Raw genomic sequence first — 23021 nt, forward strand, 5'->3', positions numbered from 1 at the left:
AGTTTCCAGGGCTGAACAGGAAATCTAACCCAGGGTCCTGATCTGTCACTTTATCCACTACATCACACTGGGTATCTGGGATTATGGAAGAAACACTTAAAATTGTAAAGGAGAAGCAAGAAGCATCATCATGTCTAAGGACGTGTCACTGCAGAACAAGATCATCCACACTCTTGTATCTCCTACCATCATGTATGGGTTGTGAAAGCTGCAAAGTGAAGAAAGCTGGTAGGAAACTGATGCCTTTGAGATGTGACGCTGGAGGAGAGCTGGTCTACCAGAAAGATGAATAACTGTGCCCCAGGCAGAAAGAAAAGAAGACCAAATATGACATGGACTGACTTTCTAAAGGCTTGAGTCTGCTAGAGCTGAGCAGGGTTGTTGAGGACATGACATCTTGGAGGTTGTTCATTCATAGGGTCGCTAGAAGTTGAAGGCCACTGGATGGCACATAACAAGAGGTATCTCTTTTTATCTTTCTGTTATGTGGGTACCCCGCCCTTCCTCAGACTGGCACATGTGGAGATTATTTTGTTTTATCCTTGTGCTATAAACAGATCCTACCCATAACAGCAAAAGGAAGGAAAGTCTCCATTTTACTCCTGCAAGGCGCTTCCCAAGTCAGTTGGATAGCCAATCCAAGACTTTGGTCCAGGGCAGCAGATGTTGCAAGGCAGTCAAATGTAACTTGGATAACACAGTGGAGGGGCTCTACAAGAGTCGGGTCAGGGCAGCCCGATTACTTACAGTGCCAAGCGGATGAAGGAAAGGAAACCAGAGTAAGAAAAAAAATTAGAAGCAGAAAATGGTTGCTACTCAGACGTGCAAGGCAGCCTCGCCCTGGCTCACTTTTGCTCCTCTCGTGCAAACTTCAAGCAGGCCCACACATGTTCTGAGGGGCCTCATTTCCCTGCTGTGGAAACCAGAGATTTAAACAGCAGGACTTGTCTTGGCAGAAGCCAGGTGGCTGAGCCTCCTTGACAAGGAGAGGAAAGGCACCCATTAGCAACATTTTCAGCCCCACCTCTTCCTCCCCCTTCTCAAAGCAAAACCCTCTAGGAAATGAGGATTAGTCACAGAGCAGATGGAAGACGTGGCCAGCTGTGCAAGGGGGCAGAGGCCAGAGTTGGGGGCGTTGGGGCGGCACCAATGGTTGAAACATCAGACAGAGGTACTGAAACTTGAGCCAAGGATTCGCAGTGAAGTGGCCTCTGTGAAGCAACCAGACTGCCGCTTCTGAGAGCAAATGAGGCAAATGGCAGCAGTACTAGAGACACTGCACCATCATCCATCAAGAGAGGCCTGTCAATGTTCCTCATGCTGCTTTTCACACTTGTCTCCAACTTGGGAATCCTATATGCCCTGCCCTGCCCTTTAAAGCCCATTAATCCACGGATAGGGATACAGGGATTTCCTGAGAGAAGGCCCACCACCACCACAGCAGTCAGAAGGCCCTGTGCATCTAGGTCATCTGGTTCTCTTTCGTAGTTTTTTCAATGGAAAGAAAAAGGAAGAAGTGGCGGGAAAGCAATGAAGGGTTAATGAGGGGAGAACACTGGCAGCATCCCAACTCCTGTCAAATACAGTGAACGAGGCCAGGTGCTGGCTTGATAACAAGTTGCTAAGGATGGCAACTTTCGGGGTCCAAAACTTCAAGCAATTGTGCCAGACAGTTACGGCAAAGCGTGCTGGCTTGCTCAGTGGCCATGAAGGCTACAGTCTGTGGGTGACGACCCCTCCTTACCTTGCATAGTGATTGAGAGAAGCGGCCAAGGCATTCCCAGAGCCTCCGGGAAGGATGCAAAGAGGCTTTTGGGTAACCGACCTCCAGTCAGGACGTTCCATGAGCCCATTGATCATCTGCAAAGACACAAAGAGGGCAGCTACTCAACAACGTCTTTCACCTTTCCCTCCGCTGAGGCCTTCCCTTAATTTATTTCCTTGTAACTTTCTGGCCAGAGCGGCCCTGGAGTTACAAGGCTCCATCAGGAACTGGCTCCCTGTGTCTTGAACAGCAGCAGAGAAGGGGATCCTTCAAGGGGATTTCTACTGACTTTAGCACTGGCAACTGTACTCTGGTAGCTTTAGTCCTTCAACCCAGCTACTGCAGACAAAGGATCCCTCTTCCATACTGATTCTCGTCAACCGTGCTGTGGGCCAAAACAGAGAAGCCCGGAGAGCTACAAAGTAGAGCCAACTTTAAGCAGCAAAGCAACACATTGCCCTCTTAACCTCTTTTTCATCGTTGCAAGTGGCAGCTCACTTTCTTTTGTCTGGTGGCTGGTGCTTGGACGCTGATGGCAAAGTTGCAAAGAAGTAGAGAGGTCTGCACTGTAACAGATGAGAATGTGCTACCAGAGGAAGAGGTGAGATCCTTTCTGCTAATTATGTACCCCCACCTCAAGCAGCGGGGCAGCATCTGATCCTCTGCAGTGGGGGTGAGGGTCAGGGTGATCAGGAGGCACGCTGGTGTCACCATGGTCCAGCCAGCCAAGCCAGGTTCCCAAAGGGTTAGCAACACCCCACCTGCCCTCCTCCTTACCTCATAGAGCAAGCCATCCCCAGCCATTGCAACCAAGGCATCCCATCTGGACATATCCTCTTCCCTCACCAGATCCCAAGCATGGTTGGGCTTCTCTAGGGAAAAAGAAAGAGAATCTATCAAGACAAACAAGTGATGCGGCCGTGTATACTTTCAAATTTCTACAAAACTGAATTATTTCTATGGACTATTAAAAGCACATTCTACAGACGATAAAAACACAGGCACGTACACTTGCTTTCACTGGTTGTTGCAAATGGGATATAGGGCCCAAAGCATATGTTCAGAGAAATCCATTTCTAGAAGGAGTTCTCCCTCAAGTAGCAAAAAAGATCAAACTGTGGAAATACATCAAAAAGTAAAACATGCCATCAGGATTATTTCTGAATGTGCAGAACAGGTTCTTTTGCATGTTTAATGCTGAAGACATGCCTAACAAAGCAGTCCACGCTGCTGTGCAAAAAAAAAAAAAAAAAAAAAAAAAAAAAAAAAAAAAAAAAAAACCCTGTACAAGAAGAAAGGACACATTTTTTTTGAAAATGAGCTTTGGCCTGAAGCTCTGCATTCTTTGGGGATTCCTGCAGGGGTAGAACTAGTGTGAAACTAATAAAGCTTAAACTTCAGGGCCCCTAACCCTGGAGGGGACCCAGAAGCAACTTTAGTCCACACTTTTTAAACATGTGTGGTGATTTGTTACAGAACAACCCAACCAAACAAGATAACAATGGTTACCCAGACCTCGTTGCTACTTGCAACAGGGCCCTCATAACAGTTCAAGCTTCAGGACCCCAAAATCCTATACTAATGAGGCAGGAAATAACATCTGTCCCTTCCAATATAGAGTGGCAGTAATATTGGGCCAGAGAGTGGCTGACTGGGTAGAACAACCAGTTTTCTGATAATGTGGCAGTGTATAAATTAATGTCAGTCTAGCCCACATTCTCACAAATAATACTACCCTCCCATCTTCTTTACCTCTGCTCTCAGCTACATACGTATTGGGGTAGAATTCATTAGAATTAAAATCAGTGTAAGCTATCCCAAATGATCAAGCTACTCAACCAGCAAAGAATGGTAATTAAGTTGTGCCTCATCCTTCGAAAGAAAACAAGTGAAGGCAGCGAAGATTACATGAGGCAAACTGTTTGAAGGACTATATCTCACACTACCAATGAAACAGGCAAAACACATCCCTAAAAGCTGCTGCACTAATACAGCGGCGATGCAAATTGTTCTGCTTCCTGAGCTATTTTTACTTCCTCCAAATATGTTACGTACTGAAGAAGACAGCCAGATCAAGCAGGGACTGATGTAATCCTGGGTCCTTCTTCTCCTTCATTTCTTAGAACAGCATCAGCAGTCGCCAGTTCAGACAGTTTGAACTTCTGTTCCCCAAAGCCCCCACCCAATGCTAAAGGCTTGTGAGAGTTGTACTACAAAACATATGGAGGGCCTTAAATTAGGGCTTCATTGTGGTTTGCTGCATCTCCAAGTCTTCAAGAACCACAACAACAGACACATCACTGGTGCTGCCTGGAGTTCTTGGAGCCTCTGTGAAAACTTATTATTTCAGAGACCCCTGCAGCCTGTTTTTTAAAGTTAGTCAATAGATGTGTAGGCAGGAGATATAGTAATTAAACAGGGCAAGTAGTGGTACTCTTTGACCAGTGGTGTCTCTTTGACCAGCAGTTTCCAATTAAACTTCCAGAAGCCTTCAGCACTACCTGTGTTGGCCAGGATTTCTGGGAACTGTAGTCCAAAAACATCTGGGGACCATAGGTTGGGACATACTGTCGTAAATAAGTTGTGCCTTACTAGATTTGTTTTGTTTTGGCCTACAACTCCCATCAAGCCTAGCAAACCTAGCCAACAGTGAGGGATTATGAGAGCTGGATTACAAAAGCAGATTGAGAGCCAATGTTGCCCATTCATCTTAAAACTGTCTGCAACTCTAAACAAGGAAATGCCCTGTAGTCCTTGGCGTCTCCACAATCTCACAGCATTGCCAAATGGGGAAATGAAGGCAATGCTGTGAGTGAGGTGTGGAATGGAGCTGGGAAGAATGGTTTGAGCACAACGTTGTTTTGGGTAATGGTCCTGGGACAGGAACAGGCCTGCCTCATTCTGCGCCGGAAGAAGAAGAAGAGCCACTGCTTTCTACGGTGGCCTTGGATGAGATGCAATGCTTACCTGTGACAAACAAGTCAAACGCTATGTTGGCTTCTGTTAGCATGGGCTGCACTTGCGATCTGAAGAGAGGCAGGGCCCGGCCCGACCCACTCTGTGGATTCAGTAGCACCATCACTCGGCAGGGCTGCGGAAGGAGCCCATAGGCTGCCCCTACGTGGAGACACAAGAGGGGAGAGAATGGAAATGAGGGTCCTCCTACCTGGCAACACAAGAGCTTCTGGGTCAATCAAAGGATGTTGTACATGTTCTTCTCCTCTTGCACTTTCAAGAGGGCAAACACTCAAGTGACCAGATTGACCCCACATTGAGAGACCATTTCTAGCCCTTTCTCATCACCACCAGATGTGCAGGTCTTCATTGCCAGGCAGGGCCACACAGTGCCAGAATCCTCTGCATGACAACCAGGATAGTGCTCAACAAGGAAAAAGTGTTGCAAGAAAAAAAACACATTTGTCAGCCAGCTGCTATCAGAACTGCAGCAAAGCTCAGAGGTGAAATGGAAGCCCAGGAGTGGCTGATGATGTCCTCGTCCCTGCTGATCAAAAAGTCATCCTGCTTCAAGGCCTGGTTCCTCTCTTGGACGTCCACCCAACTCAAAGTGACAGGTGGAGACAATACGATCTTTATGGGAAGCATCTCATACTCTCCGAAGGTAGAGCATTCTTCTCCCGAGCCCTCTACAAACCCTCAAGGAGGGAAAGATCCTGCCTGAGCATGCTTCTTCTAGGATCTCTTAAACTCTCCACATTACAATAGTATGTTGTGTACGGTAGTTGTCATTCATAACAGCATATGTGGAAAAGTTGTTTTTGTCTTCAGCTCCTATGAGGATTCCAGCTAATCTGAGAGGAACAAGGTAGCCCAGGTCGCCTTTGGGGGCGGAGGTGCTGGCATCACGTGGCATCATGCTTGCCAACCAAAAGATTTTGTGCATCAACCCAACAAACCCTGGCTTCACAGCAACACTATCAGGCATTAAATCTTCCCCAACCACCAATCTCGTCCCACACGCAGCAAATAAATTCAGAGGTTTTCACTTGATAGGGGACTGAAGCAAAGTTTCCGAGGTTGAACAAAAGTAAACAAAATTAATTGAAGCAGCACATGCAACCACTAGGAATGGTGCTAAAAGACTTCCTTGTGTTGCATATCCCCCACTTTCCCTAGCAATGAGATTTTCAGCACTCTGACTGCCTTTGGATGGAATAGAACTGGAAGCTTATGGCTTGAGGGCATGGGAAATATCTGAGTTATCTAGAAATACATAAGCAGGGCATGAGTGAAAGCTAAGAGTGTCTGCACCCCATTCCTGCAGCAGATTCCCCGAAGAAAGGCAGCCAGTGCCTCAAATATACACCTAAACTTAATTCTCACCTCTCCCTTTCTCGTTCTCAGATATACAAACTTCATCTCTCCTTATCTGGGCCTATGGGGCACGGATATCGCCACCTCTCACCTCTGTTGATGCTCCTATATTGAATGATCTTTTTTTTTTTAAATTAGCTGTCATTGAGGGAACACTATCAATTTCCCTAATGAGGGAATAGCCTGTAACACATGGAGATAAAGAGTTTTTCACTGCTGCACACTAAGAAAGGGATCCTAGTGAAAAGGGGTGCAATCTCATTTTTAAAAAGCTGGCGGATTACAAGGAGGTCCTCCATAGCCCAGAGATCTTCCATGCTTGAACCAGAGCCAAAGCACTGTGTAGTACTGTTAAATTGGTCACACACACACATACATACACAGATGGTGATGCAGGTTCAGAGTCCCACTGGGTGGCTGAGGTAAATCGATATTTCAGCTTCTGACCTTAGAAAAAGAAGAGGAGTGGCTATTTGGGTGGAGGGGGGGGGAGGATCATGGACAGCAAATTCGAAGTTGCTGAGCAAAGATCGTATGGTGCAATTCTGAGCCTAACAACGACAGTAATAGTGAACCATGTCTCTCATTGTTCCCCCTGCTGTTTAATTTGTGTTTTGTTTAACTCTTTATATTGGTGGAAGTTGACTAAAAGCAGAATAGCAGGGTTTTTTTTTAAGGTCAAAGAATGTGCTTCTGTTCAATGTGAGGAGATACTTTCGATTTTTATTCCTCCTCCCGAAGGGGCCATCTGCCATGCTGTCCCAGCTGACCCCATCCACCGGACAGCCCATGTCCACACCCACCTTCCTCGCCCCGACTGTCTTTTCTACCCCACAGAGGAGCCACTCCCATAGCGTCCAGTGATCCTCTTTCCCGTCTCCCTGTGCTGGATGGAGATCAGGTCAAGAATCTCAGCCCATAAACAGGGATGCAAAATTGTCCTTGACGATCACACACCATCTCTGTTTTTCCATTCTCTCTCTCTTCCTTACACTCGCTCTCACATGATGCGTACTTGGCAGGTAACAATGGAAGAACAGGGAGTGGGAGAGGGTTACATGTTTTTTATTTACACAAAACCTACTAGGTAATGGAATATGGTAAGAAGCAGCTACAACCAGAGGTGGTGCTACTCGCTGAGGCAGTTGAAAGAGAGTTGTAAAGGTCCCTAAAATGTCATGCATTTGAATAGCCAAACTCGGTCCATGGGAGACTGCATCAGATCCATCAAAATCTCCCAAGAAGTGGATGAAAGCCAACAGGATGCAGTCTCTCTCTCTCTCTCTCTCTCTCTCTCTCTCTCTCTCTAGCAGCTACGTCCAAAGGAGTAACATTAAATGCACATTTCCAGCATGCCTTTGCTCTAAATATTTTCTCTCAGCTGACAGCTTCATTGCACCTAATGAAATTATTGTCCAAAGCCCTATTCAAGCTTTCCTACTCTCACTGTTCCCAACAGACAACCGGAGAGTGAGTTGCACTGCACTGCACAGCCTGCTCACAACGCCATTGCGAACACTGTGAACACAGGTGCTCTGAGCATTCAGATGTAGCTCAACCACCTCCAAAGGGAAGCTGCAGGCGCCCCAGCCTCGGTTGCTCAATAGCGATACGCACAGTGACATACGTGGGTTGACCCAAATAGCAAGCATACATGCAACATGGTGCTTCGAGGTGAAGCCTTCACAAACAAGCTTTTTAGCTGGTCATTCATAGCCAAATTAATGATATCACATATTTTGCGAGAGGCAGGCAATATCACCACTGTGCCGTCACCTTTCCCCATCCAGAGTAGGCACGGAAGCTATGCTAAGGGCTACACTCCCTTTGTGAAAGCCCTGTCAGACCCAATTAGTCCTGTGTGCCAATTATTTCCCAGCATATTTGCTGCTAGCGAGATCCCTTTGCCAGCTGCCTTCCAAAACAAGGCCATCTCAGGATAGGCTTCTGTGTGTCTCGGTTGGGATGACACTCAACAGACAAATGTGATACTCAGAAACCATGAGCAGCAACCTTAGTGACGAAGAGCAGAAGGCTGAGCTCTGGCTCTCTTCAAATGCTCCCATGTCCAGATAAATGACCAGCGGCCTTGCAAGATAACAAAATCCTTCCCACAGTTACATCTGCCTGCCTGCCTGCCTTAGTCCCAATTGCTCAGGAATCCATCCCGTTTCTGTGCTCTCACTAGTTAGCCTGAAGACATTTCTCTTTCACAGTCCTCTTGCCCTTCCAATCTCATGCAGAAAATTACGAACGAAATCGCAATCATGTTGTTCGGCAGGACTGGGTTAATTTCAGTTTTAAGGGATCTATTTTGGCTTTTTTTTTTACTTCTGTTTGTTTTATTTTCTTACTAGAATCTTGAGATCCACCAACCAGACTCTGGGACAAATGAGGAGACACTTAGAAGTAAAGCCTCATTAAAGCTATTCCAGGGATTTCAGATTTAAGACTACATGAATGACATGACTGATCTTCAGTCTGTCTTTTCAGAAAGAGGCTTTGCTTATCTTTTTAAAGGGAAAACCACACACACCATTTTCCTCAATCTCCTTCCCTCCGCTCCCAGGCTGTTTAGAAACAATTGAGCCCCCTAGGAGTCAGTTCAGGGTTCATACTGGGATATTTTAATCTCCCCAGATCCACAGACAGGAAGGTCAAGGATTTTGTTGATGGCAGCAGACTGCAGGTAGTAAGCACAGTGGACAAATTCAAGGATGTCTGATAGCAAAATGAAAAGCAACCCGAAGGGTCGTGGCCTCTGGTGATGCTTCCCCCAGAGAAAGTGGTAGGATGTAAGCAAGCCTCCCTCTCTTTCCAAAAGCAAAACCTGCTCCAAACACAACAAAAACAAGCCAGCTCTTTCGCCAAAGGGCTTGCAGTTTTGCATTTAACTTAAATAAACAACAACCCTGCTGTGAATAGTAGTGCAAAATTAAAAACACAGCCCTCCCTTATGATCCCTGAGGTCACAGAAACTGGAAAGACAGCAGGGAAGCACCTGCCTCTGCAGGAATTCCATGGGAATGATGTTTACGGTGCCGTCATTTCCCTCGCTCTTGGGTGTGGCGTGACCCCCTCCACGGACAAAACCCCAAACAGTTTCAAAGTAATTTCAGGGCAGGGAGCACACTAAAACACAGTTAAAATGAAATATATATTTCATGACCAAAAATACACTGCCAGAATGTAGCTGGACCTTTCTTGGACTTTTCCCTCCCTCTGGCTACTGAGCTGGTTATAGACCAGAGATGAATTTGACAAGCATAGTCAGTCCTCCTGTGGGAACAGAGAGGGGAAATGCTTCACTCCTCCACCGTGTTGGACAATGGAATTCATGGGTTATTGCTGCACTCTTCAGAACACGAAGGTATCAACACTGGCTTCGGACTGACGCTGTTCCTTTACACACACACCCTTCAGCTTTGTCGTTCCCCCCCCCCCGCAAGGCCAAATGTGGCAATTAGAGATGTCGGCTCCGCTCTCTGTGGGAAACCCAATGTGGGATCTGACAAGGATCGGCCAGGTCCCTGGTGCTAGTTAATATCTATATAATGAGGCCACTGGGACATAAGATTGTCCAAAGCTCCATCCCAGGAACAACCAAAAAGAACAGAACTGATGGCGACAACATTATGGCAGTAATAAAGACACTAATAATAATAATACGTAGTGGGGGGTGATGACGAAGAAGACTTATTTTAACTGCCTTCCAACCAAACTAGATAGTGTACACATCTGCTGTTACATGCTGTCAAATCATTTCCAAGTTACAGCCACTCTAACAGGTTTCCAAATGATGTGAGATGTTCAAAGAGCTGTTTGCCATTGCCTTCCTCCAGTGAGCTTCCATGGCTGAGCAGAGTTTTTAACCCGTGTTTTCTGTTTCAAACCTCATCCACATTTGTTCCACTTTCCCTGAACCTGTGATACCTGTACAGCATTTCAGCATCCACACACAAGCCATATGAAATATTGGTTCAGCCCAAAAGAGTGGGACTAAGAAAGGGCAGAGCTGTGAGTAAGAGATTTGAATCAGAAAGAGCGGCACAGCTGAAGAGGCTGGACCTGCTTTTGCTACTTAATGGCTAAGACCCTTGTCAACTTGGTCTAGGTGTAAGTCCTATATGTAGGTGTTGAAGAAGTGAATCCACCAAGTGAATTCATGTATATGCAACTGAGTTGATATTTTATTGTAAGGTTTTGAAATACTGCATATGCAGTTGCAGTTCTTGTGTTGTTGATACCCAAGAAGATATATTGGATTTTTGTCTGAATTTTAATTTAAAAGGACACTTAAACTTTGCAAGTCTACAAGCAACATCCATATTAGTGCCGCTGCCGAGGTCTTAGGGGCACAAATTGTAGCATTTTGTTGCTATTATAATGGCAGTTACATAACTAAGAATAGACTCAATTTGTGAAATTGTGTTTGCAAGCTGCATCAATAGATATCTAAATAAATAGCCTCATAGAACTCAAAAGTGTTACATGCACATAATGCAGGGCTGAAACTAGTATCAAGAAAATCAATGCAGGACCAAAAAAGCCCCTTGTTTTCTAGTTTTTGTTTGTTTGTTTGTTTGTTTGTTTGTTTGTTGTTTTACACTACTGATGGGTGGTGGTGCAGTTTTGTTTCTTTTTGCTCTGATTTGTTCCAAAGGCACAAATGAGATCTCAAAATTGTCACATAATACAAATATGCAACAAACAAAACATAAAATAGGCATAAAACAGGCATAAAACTAGCAAAGTATAAAAGGACAAACAAAAGCAAACCAAACTGTTTTTATACTAGCACAGAAACTGTAGCAAAGCTGGCACCAGCCATACTTCCATGGTGAGGGGTTACCACCAGCAGATAAGTGTTGGTGGTAAGGCCCTTTCTCTTTTTAACAAGTCATAAGAAAGCTGAGACAGAGGAACGACAGACCTTTATATGTTTTGGACTGCAACTCCCATAAGCGCTTGGGGGGGAACCAGGAATTTATTTTACTTATGTATTTATTTATTCAATTTATACCCTGCTCATCTAGACCAGTGGTTCTTAACGTGGGCGATAATGCCCCCCAGGGGGCGATTTCATTTTTCAGGGGGGCAGTAGAACGAAAAGGGGCAGCGTGGGGGCGCTGGAGCAGAAGGGGGCGGTAGGGGGGCACTGGAGCAAGCCAAACCTGTGAAGATGGCTGCAGCCTTTTTACAATGTGCATGAATATATATTTTCCTCCAATCTTAATTTAGTTTCAGAGTTTTTTTCTTGAAATTTTTAGTTCCTGCATTGCGGTTTGTTTTTATGCCCTTTTAATATTTCTTTTTGAGTCTTAAAATTCGCTTGCAACTAAATCATTAAATGTTACTTTTTGGGGGCATTTAATTTTCTTGGAATTGAATTTTGTTTTCAGGGGTCATTGGATTTAAGTGTCTTAAATCAATCAATCAATCAATCAATCAATCAATCAATCAATCAATCAATCAATCAATCAATAAGATATCATCACCGCGGGGAGGGGGGCGATGATAACTTCCTCAATGGCTCAAGGGGGCGTTTCTTTCAAAAAGGTTAAGAACCACTGATCTAGACCAAAGTCTACTCTGGGCGGCTAACAATAATGCATAAAAGTAAAAATAATATAGTAAGATAAAAACATCAGTAATAATATAATTCAAGATGGCAGAAGTAATTAGGTAATGACAGGAGGGAAAGCCTGCCTAAAGAGCCAGGCATTAAGATTGCTCTTTAAAAAAACCAGCGAGGGAGCCAGACAGATCTCTGGGGGCAGACTGTTCCAGAGGTGAGGCAAGGGGCCACTGCTGAGAAGGCCCAGTTTCTTTCTCTACGGGCCTCCCTCACCGTTAGGCCCCTCAGCCGCCTGTCCTGGCTAGCACAAGTGATTCTGGTAGACCTCGGTGGGAGGAGGAGTTCCACTAGATATTGAGGTCCTAAACTGTTTGGGCTTTTTATGTCATCATTAACACCATGAAATCAATGTGGGAACGAATGGGCAGCCAATGCAAGGCAGCCAGAGTGGGGGAGATATGTTGATGGTTTCTCACCCCAGTGAGAAGTCTGGCTGCCGCATTCTGCAACATTTGAAGCTTCTGCATCAATCTCAAAGGTAGCCCCATGTAGAGCGCATTCCAGTAGTCTATTCTTGAGATTACAAGCACATGGACCAGCGTGGTGAGCGCCCCAACCTCAAGGTAGGGATGCAGCTGGGCAATCTGTCAGAAATGGAAATAGGCAGAGCGGACCACCGATGCTACCTGGGTTTCTGTGGTGAGCTCTGAATCCAGATGGACCCCCAAGCTGCGAACCTCACTCTTCGCGGGACAAAGGATGGCATCACAAGAGACTGATGCTTTTAAAAGTTACTTTTTGGACTACCGTTTTCAGAATTCTTCAGGCCACATGGACATTTTGGAAGCTGTAGTCCCCCTAAAAAAACAGCACCTCCAAGTTTTGCAAAAGACCACCAAGCCTCCCCCTTTCTGCCGAGTCAGGACTGCTATACCAAGATATTTCAGAGGTACAGCTGGGAAAGATGAGGGCTTCCCTCTTCACCCAGCCAGGCCTCAATAATAATCCCTGCAGTGCCCTCCTCCAGAACATCACATGCTTTCTTTTGTTTTGTATTGGTTTAGGTTTGGGTTTTGGTCAGTGTACTGGTATTCAATTGCAGTCCTCCATTGAGAGTTTAGTGGCATGTCAATGGGACACCCTCTCAAGCTGGACGAGAGGCCAAAAAGGGAATACAGACAACTACATTTGAAAACTATACTTTAATCCTTGTGCCTTAACAGGTTCAAAGTCCAACCAACCTTATCTTCTCATGCTTTAAACAACTGAATGGTGTCACTAACAACACGATGCCCCGCACAGCTTAATTAACTTATGCTTTATGGGCAGAGGAGAACCACAGAAGGTTAAAGCAAAGGACAATCAGCAAAAAAGAAAAAGAAAGATAAGAAGTTCATTTAACAAAAACACATAACACTTGTTTTCTTCACCTGGCAAACCAAAGTCAATTTCCACCTGCCTCTGTTCTCACTTCTTGCTTAAAACAGAAACTTGGTTTTCACAATGAAAGCTGTGATTAACAGGAAGCTGAGTTTTGCAGCCCAAATGCACATTCCAGTGTTTATATCTGACCAGAATTTCAACACGTACGCAGTCACAGGAAAAAAGCACAGAATGTGGTAGCGGGTGCCAATTCCAGCTTCCTGATAATCACAGTAGCCTTCATCATCAAGAAGCTGGTTTTCGCATTATTAACACACCCAGAATGCTGCATACCAGTGCAGAATACTGTATGCAGTTTTGCACGATTTGGTTTGCACAATATAGATGGTCTGGGAGCACAATGTTATTTTTATTCTGTTGTGTTAACTTTGAATATGGTCATACTGAGGTAGTTTGGGGAAATTTTAATTTTTTAGACTACAGCTCCCAGAATCCCCAGTCAGCACAGTACCTTTCCTTGGGTCACAACTGGGGCCCGTTAAAGATGACTCAGCAAATAGCAGCTCTTTCAATTTAAATCTCCCATCCTCCAGCCTCTTAATCATCAATTTCTTCTCGTTTTCACTTCCCTCGCATCTTCCAGAAAGGTGTTTTCCAGATGGCTGGCGAAGCAGTTCATTTCTTACTCACCAGCCTCCCCTAAATCAAGCACAGATTTTGCTGACTTCTCCACTACAGCCTGCCAGAAATATTTGCTTGGTCACCTCGAGGAGCGGAAAGGGGGCAGCACAGAGGGTTTTCTCAAGAAAGCAGGCCACACAGCTCTGCAGTGGCGCTCCTCCCTAAATTTAGTCCCTGGGCTCTGGGAAGGAAGGAAGGAAGGAAGGAGAGGCCAAGGCTGAGGGGAGCCTCCTGCACCTGAAGCACACCCAAACTGACAAGATTACACACAGCGTTGCAGTGTTAAAAGTCACAGGCTTTTCACCCAGCAATGTGTTATATGTGACTGCTGGATGCCTCTAGACAAGGCATCTGCATAGCTTATCTGGGTTAATCTGTGCTCTGTGTAGAAGATAATATTACAATATTTCCCAGGCTCAGGCCAGGATTGTGTCTCGAGATATATTGTTGTTCAGACCTAGGAAAGTGTGGTCTCATGGAGCAGCAGGAGAGGGCTTTCTCTTCCGCTCCTCCCAGACTTTGGAACTCCCTCCCTCAGGAGAACAGGCTGGAGAGGGCTGAGCAGTGCAACAATGGGGGGGGGGGCAACAGCTTGTGGGATGTGTGTTGATTCCCCTGTTCTTGTTCTTGCTTCATGCAGACGACACAGCTGGAGCGCCCACTGAGTAAGGATTATGGGTCAGACTTTGTCCATTAATACATTTCTTGGAGTGAAGACTCGTAAGCATGGGAAACAGCTGCGTACCTTCAGGCCAGGGAATGCCCTCTGCTCTCTCTCTACCTCTGCATGCACAGATTCCCCCCCCCCCCCCCGTATTAGGATGTTATTTGTTGGATGTTGGCAATCTGAAAGTCAACTGAGAATGGACCAGGCCTCAACTGCAGAGGAGGGTGCGACCTCTCCTCTCTGTATTTTTTTTTTATGCTGGACTGAACAAGCAAGCCCTCACAGGCTGAGCAGTCTTAGTCTCAAGTAAGGTGGGATGTGTCCCATGATCTGGCCTTTGTTCGATGGGGCACCGTTTATGGCAACAAGGTGAGTAATCTTTGTGGTTAAGCACATGCTAATCAGAAACAGCTGTCTCACCCTTTCCCAGCTTAATCTTTTGGTTTTCGACTGGGCCAATTCCACCCTTTAGAAGTGTTTATCAATTCGGAACAGACCCTCCTTTACAAGGTGTCAGACGTCAGCACTCTTGCCTTTTTGCGAACAGAGGCCTATTTATGGGGCGTGACTGACTCACAGAAGATATGGGTCCTAGTTGTTGTCAGAACAAACACAAACAGCCTAAGATTACTAGGGAACCTCTGCCAAAGGCAGTGGCCAGGAATGGGCTCCCCTTGAAACCCAGTTCTGTTTGCTGAAAGAGAATCAGAGCTTGGTCAAGTCAACATTTTGGAACGACCACTCCCGGAACTCCACAAGGAGGTATGGAATTCTGGGAATTGCGGCCCCATAAAAGATCATTCACTTTTTGATGCTTGGAATAGAGCAGTTGGTAGATGCCACAGCCACCTGTGGTGAACACTTTAGTACCACAATCCGCAACGCTTGCTCTTTTATTCCTTACCCAACCACCCTCACTTCCCATTCAGGGCTACTGCCCATGAGAGAAGCTGGCTACAGATTTACTCTCCTCAGCTGCAAAGAGTGGAAAACTCAACAGATATCCGAATTCCTGGACTTTTCTACATTTCCCAACAGGAATGGATTCCACAGGGTGGAAACACATTTTCCAGCAAAACTGGGGAAACTCTGGTGCTCCAGAGGGTGTTGGATTCCAAACTCCAAGTGACCTGGACAACGGGGAATGATGGTGGGAGGTTCCAGGCACACGGTTTCCCCAGTCTTACTCAGGCAGCAAAGGTGGGCCTCTTCATTTATTCGTCACATCTATATCCTGCCCTTCCTCCCATAAGCTCAAGGTGACACGTACAAGTCTTGTCCTTCCCATATTCTCTTTGAAACAACCCTGTGAGGGAGGCCGGACTGAAAGAGAGTCATTGGCCCAAGGTCACCACGTAAGCTTCACGGTCAGTTGACAATTTCAACCTAGGTCTCCCAAGTTCTTACCTAATACTAATTGTGAAACTACAACTGGTTCTATTGTGCACATTGTGCAAGCAACACGACAGATACGTCACGTGCATGCACAGACAACTCTTTAAGACATTCACTGACACAGGATTATGTTTCCTTCCATCCTGACAAATCAATAAGTGAAAAAAATCAGTGATTCCCCACTGTTTGACTTCTTCACTTCCTCTTCCGCTAGGCCTAGCATGAGTTAGCCACCTATGAGAACATAGGGGAGGTTGTGCCACAGGGGGACGGGTTGGTTGCATTCCACTCCAGTGAAAAAAGAAAGGAGGAATGTAGGGAGAAACTGGATGTAAACTGTTCAACAAATAACCAGCGTACCTGTAAATATAAGGCGATTTTCAAAAGAACTCAGAATCCCTCCTCATTTGGATCCCACCTTCTAATATTTCAAATCAGGTAAGATCTGGACCAAACCAGACCATGGATGTCCACTTCCCCCACTTGAATGCCAACTTCCCCAATTCACATATTGTAAGTAAAGTTTGGGTAGGAAAAAAAAAAAAAAAAACAGAAAGGGAAGGAATCCTGGCATTGGGAAAAGGAGGGGTAGGGAGGCTGTAAACCATATTCCTGTTCTCTTAAACCAGGGTCCAAAGTACCAGAACGTGGCCACCTTAACCAGGAAAGAATGTCAAATGTCAGCTTCCTAGAACCAATTCAGCAATTCCCCTTTATCCAGGCATCCCAAATGCATTTCCTGTCCCAATGCCAGTGTGCTCTGACACTTTCCTTATTGTCTTCCTGAAAAAAACATATTTCATTAAACTCAATTAGAGCAATGCACACCCATCTGTGACAGGACTTGATTTTTAACTAGCACAGAGCTGTAGTTTTCCTTGCTTGCTTGTTTATTTAAAACATCCGCAGCCCACCTTGTATAACAGGAGCCAAGGACAGGCTGCAGCGCTGTATACACCTTCAGTTGTCACATGTCCTCAGATGATTTGGGATTGATTCCCAGATGCCAAAGCAAATTAGGATCTGGATACTTTGATGGCTGGCTTGCAAGCTGAAGTTTGCCTGTTTCTGAAACACTAAAGCTCTTCCAGCAGCTAAACAATACTTTATTGTTGCCAGCTGTTTCTCTTGTGGCCAGACAGCTGTGACTCAGCCCAGCTGGATGCAGGCAAAGAAACCCCAACATCGATTTCAAAACCAAAGCAAGACATGCTGATTTATAGGAAGCTGAACTGTCTGTGTCACTTTATCTTTCACCCTTCCGATTCCTTAGATGTGGTTCCAAGAGGGGCTCAGGAAGGGGGATCTGTCAATGGAACTCAAGCCATGAAGACACAGAAAGCTGGGGTTTGGGGTGTGTTTTTTTAAGTTGCAAACTCCCCTCATGCATTTGGGATGACCAAAATACCGGATTATTACCCCCAATGCCCCCTAGAGGGCAGAAAGGAACTTCCTGAACACAATGGGGTTTATGTTTATTTTAAAAAAAAATCGGGTGTGGGGGCTGGGATCCCCCAGAGGTGCTGGAGGGGCTCCATTTGGACCCCCTGGGTGTAGTGGGATGCCCACTAAATTTCTAAAAGTCAGTGGAGCACTGATACATTTTGAAAGACAGGTGGACAGGTGCTCGTAACACACACACACACGCACACGCACACGCACACGCACACACACACACACACACACACAATGGCAACACCTCTAAAGAATTCCGAAAACATAGACAGAGGTGTCAGCCCAATCGACAAACTAATTCTAGCACTTTTAAATCCTCTAGGAGCAGGCCATTTGTAAAGTCAATGGCGCTTGATTTGCCATTCAAGACTCAGCCACTCCAACCTCCAAATACTGTACTCTGCAATACAAATAGGATGATTCACAACAATTTACTCTTTGCGAAAATCCACTCCCTTCAACCAGCTACAGTGAGGACTGCAGCTAAGCTCAGAGAGAAGAGGAAAGCCTGATGTGTGGTGGCTGAGGTTTTCACTATCTTTGCTAATCATAAAGTCACCACATTTCAACTGTGTTAGAAAGACATCTCAAAAAGACCAATGCAAGCAATATGGTCTGAGTGGAAGGCATCTAAATGATATCCATAAGGAAAAAGAGCAGCCCTCCAGTCACGGAAACACCCTTGGGCTGGACCTTCTCCTCAGTACTTCTTCTTCAACCCTTCCCACTGGAGACAACAGCATTTGGAGCCCACGAAGCAAACAACAACAAGCAAGTAAGTGCACTCCGGACATTTTCTCCTACATGGCAGCAGTCCCTCTTGTTCTCAGCTGTACTTTCATGAGGACAATGTAATGTGAACTAAGCACATTCTATGTAGATTCAGATAATAGCAGGAATTGCCCAATTAGGACAGCTGGAGAGAAAGAATGCTGTGTTAGTGGGAAATACTGCATCCACAATTGCTTGCTCCACATGTTCATCTGGTACTTTTGAGCACAGGTGATAGACAAAACATAATTAGGGTAGCAACATATTTTGGAATGTTTTAATTGTTATGGTCCTTTAACAGGGAAATTCAGAATAAACAAATTATCCTGTTCAATTGTCCTCATTCTTTAGACTAAAGTACAAGAAGAAGCTACAAAATGTACTGGAATAATATTTGTTCTTTATCCTACTGTTTTTAATCTCTTGTTGACTTATTTGATGTTTCCATTTTGCCAGATTTCATTTCTGAGCAGAACTTGGAAGAGTTATATTTGGACTACAAGTTCCAGAATCCCCCAGGCAGCAGGGCCATTTATAGGTATGGAAGATGCTAGGAGTTGCTGTTACCAAAAAAATAACATTTCTCAGCTCTGTTTATGAGCACATACCAGAAGATGGTGAAGAACTGCTTATGTGTTGAGCAAGGTGGCATTGTATGACTGGTCTGGTATTTATATTTTTTAGTAATAGCAATAGTGATTAATAGTAATAATAACTATAACCAGAGCATAGGCAAAAGAGCCAACATCCTCTACTGAAACACTACTACTGTAGTTTCACCAGCTTTCTGATGACCTAGAAGTCAAGCCTCCAGAAAGGCACCTGGTTCTGAGCCTCCTGTCCTTTATTTAATTTGGAATTGGAAAAGTGGCTGAACTTTGCCTCCAGCTGTCGAAACAGCCACCTGCTTGCGATGATACCACGAGGCCAGCCTTATCTTTCCAAACACTCCAAAAGGAACACATAAAACACAGAAGCACAAACTATGTGAAAGACTACCTCAGGCTGTATCACACTTTTTAAAAATTCAACCGCTTTCTGATGTATTTTCTTTGTGCTTTCACTAAATATTCCATGTGTGCAACATGAAAACAGTTAAGTAATGACAGTCGTGCAAGCCCCAAAGACCACATTGGGAAACAAAGACTGGCAATAATTTTGGAGCATCCATAGAAAATCTTAGACTACAGCTTGTGTGCATCCCTTGTGCCCACTCCCAGTAAAAATACTGTACCCTATAGCATTCATGCTGGCTCTCTGAGAGCCCTCAGAATTGAAACCTACAAATGAGTGGGAGGGAAGTGTGCCGCTTATATACCACCCTGTATTGCTTAAAGCACTTCCTGAGCATTTGACAATTTACTTACGCAGGCTACACGTTGCCCTCCAGCAAGCCGGGTACTCAGTTTACTGACCTTAGAAGGATGGAAGCCTATGTCAACCTTGAGCCAGCTGCCTGAACCTGGGATCAAACTCAGGTCAAGAGCAGAGTCTTTATTGCAGTACTGCAATTTAGTGCCACCAGGTGCAAAATGCTGATACAACCAAGTGCTATGGGTCTTGGGAACTCTGTACTATGTTGTATTGTGTCAAAGATGACATACAAAAGGACTGGGGAACCTCTGGCCCTACAGAAGTTTTGCACTTCAGCTCTCTAAAGTCCTAGCAGGCACAGCCAAAAGCAAAATATTGCAGGGGCTATATTTAAAAGACCAAGAGGGTGAAACACTCCTAATCCTCATCTATCTCAAAACAAATAATAAACATATTAGCTATCAATAATTTCCTGGGAGGCAGGAAAGTTTTAAGTGTCAGATCATACTTTCGCACTATTAAAGAGCAGGCCGGGTAGGTGGGGCTCGTCAGCCATGGAAGGCAGCCCATCTAAGAGAAGGAAAACTCCGATTTCAAACCTCCACTGCCTTGTGGCTATATCCACTCATGGAAAAGGCTTCAGGAGTTAAGCTAGAGGCAAAATCCGGAGGTGGAGTCCCGAAGGCAGTAATGTGTTGTTCTGCCAACTCATGCGACGTTGCTGGAACCAGTTGTATTGGCTCTTGCCTTTCCATTGAACCATTTCAGCAATGTGGAGAGGGGGGATCTGCTGCTTGGGTAACAGCCTATCCTCCATATTACCTTACCTGGGCTTCATGCTCTGGAGAGGACACTCTCAATTCAGAGCATGTCACCATAGTCTCTCGAGACTGAAGGATGCCTATGCACATCAATAATTGCCACTTTTGGCTCATTTCAGATGCACTATCAGTTCCCTGGGAAAAAAAGCACTCTACTGTTGCGGCATCTTCTCTCTTCTTTTTTTAATCAAATGCATCAGACAATGTGATTGCTTGAGCTGATGTAGAAGGATTCGTAGCCATCCTATCGGAAGCCATTCCACCTGGTTTCGGCAGCAGTGAGAGAAGTAGGGCAGTGGGGAAGCAGGCTGACATGTGAATCCTCTCTTTCCCACACCTGGTGCCTGGGTCTACTTATTTCCTCTTCCTTTCCCATCCCCTTCTCTCCCCCACCCCCCACTTTGAGAGGCTTGCTGCCCTAGTGCTAGGACTGCCAGGTGACCAAGGAAGGGGAAAAAAGAGTGAAGAACTAGTGGGGAGAGAGAAAGAATTTTTTTCAGTCAACGTTGTGTCCAGTGTGTTAAGGCAGCTCTAGTCTAATCTTTCTTCCTACAAATCTAGATGGCCGGAGCAAGGCTACCTTAACATGCTGTAAACAAGGCTGATTACCAATTTCCTCCCATCTTTCTTTTGACTCTTGTGTGGTCAGGTGAAGCTAATTAACTCAGGAACCTGACTTCCCAGGTGCAATTTCATAGCAAATCCATTTGCATTTTTCTTACTGTGTATTCATACCCATTGTTGGGTAATGCCTCAATTAGAACAGTGTTAATTATAAGCAAAGTTTAAGAAGTGTTCAGTTTAGGAGGAAAATTCATGAAAATTAATCCTCTCCCCCCCCTCCAACCCCCAGTTTGGAAGGTGTTATAATTAGAGGCTCCCATTCTTTATGGTTCATTTTCACAGCTGCCCATGAGGCTGATCACATCTGTAAACTGGGTTTTCATTAAGCGCCCACTTGTGCTCATCTCAAGTATTGGTTTTACAACTTATTAGTATTGTAGCAACAACCGTGGACTGCCTAATCCTTAACTAGTTAAACAGGGTAATTTGGGTATAATCCACAGCTGGATATATATGTCCCTTTTCACATTTCCTCAATTTGCAGTCATTCATTTTGAGTTACCCAACGTTACCTGCCCCCAAACTCTGGACTAAGATGTTTTGAGTGAGGGGCATTCTGCTGCAAACTTGGCTCTCTTTTTATTATACATTGCTGTGGTGCTGGAGGAGGCTCTTGAGAGTCCCCTGGACTGCAAGGAGAACAAACCTATCAATTCTAAAGGAAATCAAACCTGAGTGCTCACTGGAAGGACAGATCCTGAAGCTGAGGCTCCAATACTTTGGCCATCTCATGAGAAGAGAGGACTCCCTGGAAAAGACCTTAATGTTGGGAAAGTGTGAAGGCAAGAGGAGAAGGGGACAACAGAGGATGAGATGGTTGGACAGTGTCACCGAAGCAACCAACATGAATCTGACCCAACTCCGGGAGGCAGTGGAAGACAGGAGGGCCTGGCATGCTCTGGTCCATGGGCTCACAAAGAGTCGGACACGACTAAACGAACATACCTATATATCATCTCCACAACAACGTGAAAATTGAGTGCTTCGTGGTGTCAGTGTGGCACCCTCTTAACCCAGTTTAGTCTGGCATTCTTCTGATACGTAGATCCAGGTCAAACCAAATGAAATTGCTGAATGTTCAAAGTACCTCCGCATAACTATTTTTAATGTTGACACACAGGAAAAGTCTGATCAACTTGTCTGCATGATACCTACCAAACCTTGTTATTACTCCCTTCTGTTCCCACCCAAGAAGAAACATTTTGCGGAACTTGAAGGCTTTACGGCTACAGATTTGAAGACTAAAACTCCATGACATCTTCTCTGGTTTTAATTAAGTATCAGCCAACGATGGCAAGCTGGCTGGATGGCTCAGTGAGTTGGAGCAACTGATTGTGGAGCCAAAGTCAGGAGGAGTTCAACTCCTCACTGTGTCTTCCTAGAGAAGAAAAAAACAGCCCACGGCTGCACAGTTCCAGAGCAAACCCACCCCCAACCCCAACCCCAGAAGAAGGGAATGGTAAATCTGAATTTGAATTAGTAATTCAGTGAGTTGAACCAGACTGCGGTGATTAAAAAAAAAACACCCTTAAAACCTAGCATCCCTGTTCTAAAGAAGCACTGTCAATATCAGTCTGGCCTTGTACAAGAGTAAAAATGTGAGTCTGGGTTTTTTTGTGTGAAATCAAACCCTAAGTTTCACTCCCTGCCCCCGCGTCTAGTTGGCCTGCACCTTACTGGAATGAGGTTCAAGAAACTTTACAAACCTCAGATTTCATCCTCCCTCCTTAGTGTTCGTCTTCAATTGTCTCTAAGAGTTATTGGGTAGTTTGTGTATTTTCAAAAACCTTGTTGGTTAGCTGTGTTAGTCTGTCAGGAACAAAAAACTAGAAATCATAATTATATATAATCTGTGTAATTGTGTGTCAGCAAGTTGATTCCATCTTTATTGCAATCCTCCTTGGGTTTTTTTTTTCTATGTATAAAGTACACTATTCATGAGTGATTTCTGTTAGTTTCCATGCTCAGTCCAAGGCACTGGGCCCTTAATGGTTTAAGACCTCAATGCTTGTCAGAAAGGCCTCTCTCAGAAATCAGCGACCTGTTTCCCCTTGCTCCTCAGCCCAGGTTGCTAAAAGCGGCCACACTGGAGGAGGCTGAAATGACAACAACGACAAGGAATCGGGCCTCTTCAGTGGTGGACTCCAGTCTCTGGAATAAGTTCTCCTTATATTCAGGAAATCAGTTAAAACAAAATGATTAAAAACTGCCTTCAACAACTCATTCTCCTGGATG

General features: G+C 45.0%; 1 protein-coding gene and 1 long non-coding RNA gene across 3 annotated transcripts in view; one reads left to right on the plus strand and one right to left on the minus strand.

Moving 5' to 3' along the window:
- The window catches only part of SPHK1 (sphingosine kinase 1), a 45944-nt gene that overhangs the window by 8655 nt on the left and 14268 nt on the right, over positions 1–23021 (minus strand). Inside the window, exons 1-4 of one of the 2 annotated variants that reach the window (XM_020806498.3) lie at positions 13570–13875; positions 4733–4882; positions 2543–2637; positions 1745–1860 (exon numbers count right to left, since the gene is read on the minus strand). In XM_020806498.3, coding sequence (XP_020662157.3) covers positions 1745–1860; positions 2543–2637; positions 4733–4882; positions 13570–13663 — 455 coding nt within the window. In that variant the 5' untranslated portion in view covers positions 13664–13875. Of the gene's footprint in view, positions 1–1744; positions 1861–2542; positions 2638–4732; positions 4883–13569; positions 13876–23021 lie in introns of those variants that run through there. The other variant, XM_072990486.2, reaches the window with a different exon arrangement.
- Positions 13969–16351, plus strand: LOC144586915 (uncharacterized). Its single transcript, XR_013542020.1, has 2 exons — positions 13969–15606; positions 16240–16351. It is a non-coding gene; the product is annotated as an uncharacterized LOC144586915 (long non-coding RNA).

The sequence above is a fragment of the Pogona vitticeps genome, chromosome 2, assembly GCF_051106095.1.
Source record: "Pogona vitticeps strain Pit_001003342236 chromosome 2, PviZW2.1, whole genome shotgun sequence".
Classification (NCBI taxonomy): Eukaryota; Metazoa; Chordata; class Lepidosauria; order Squamata; family Agamidae; genus Pogona; species Pogona vitticeps.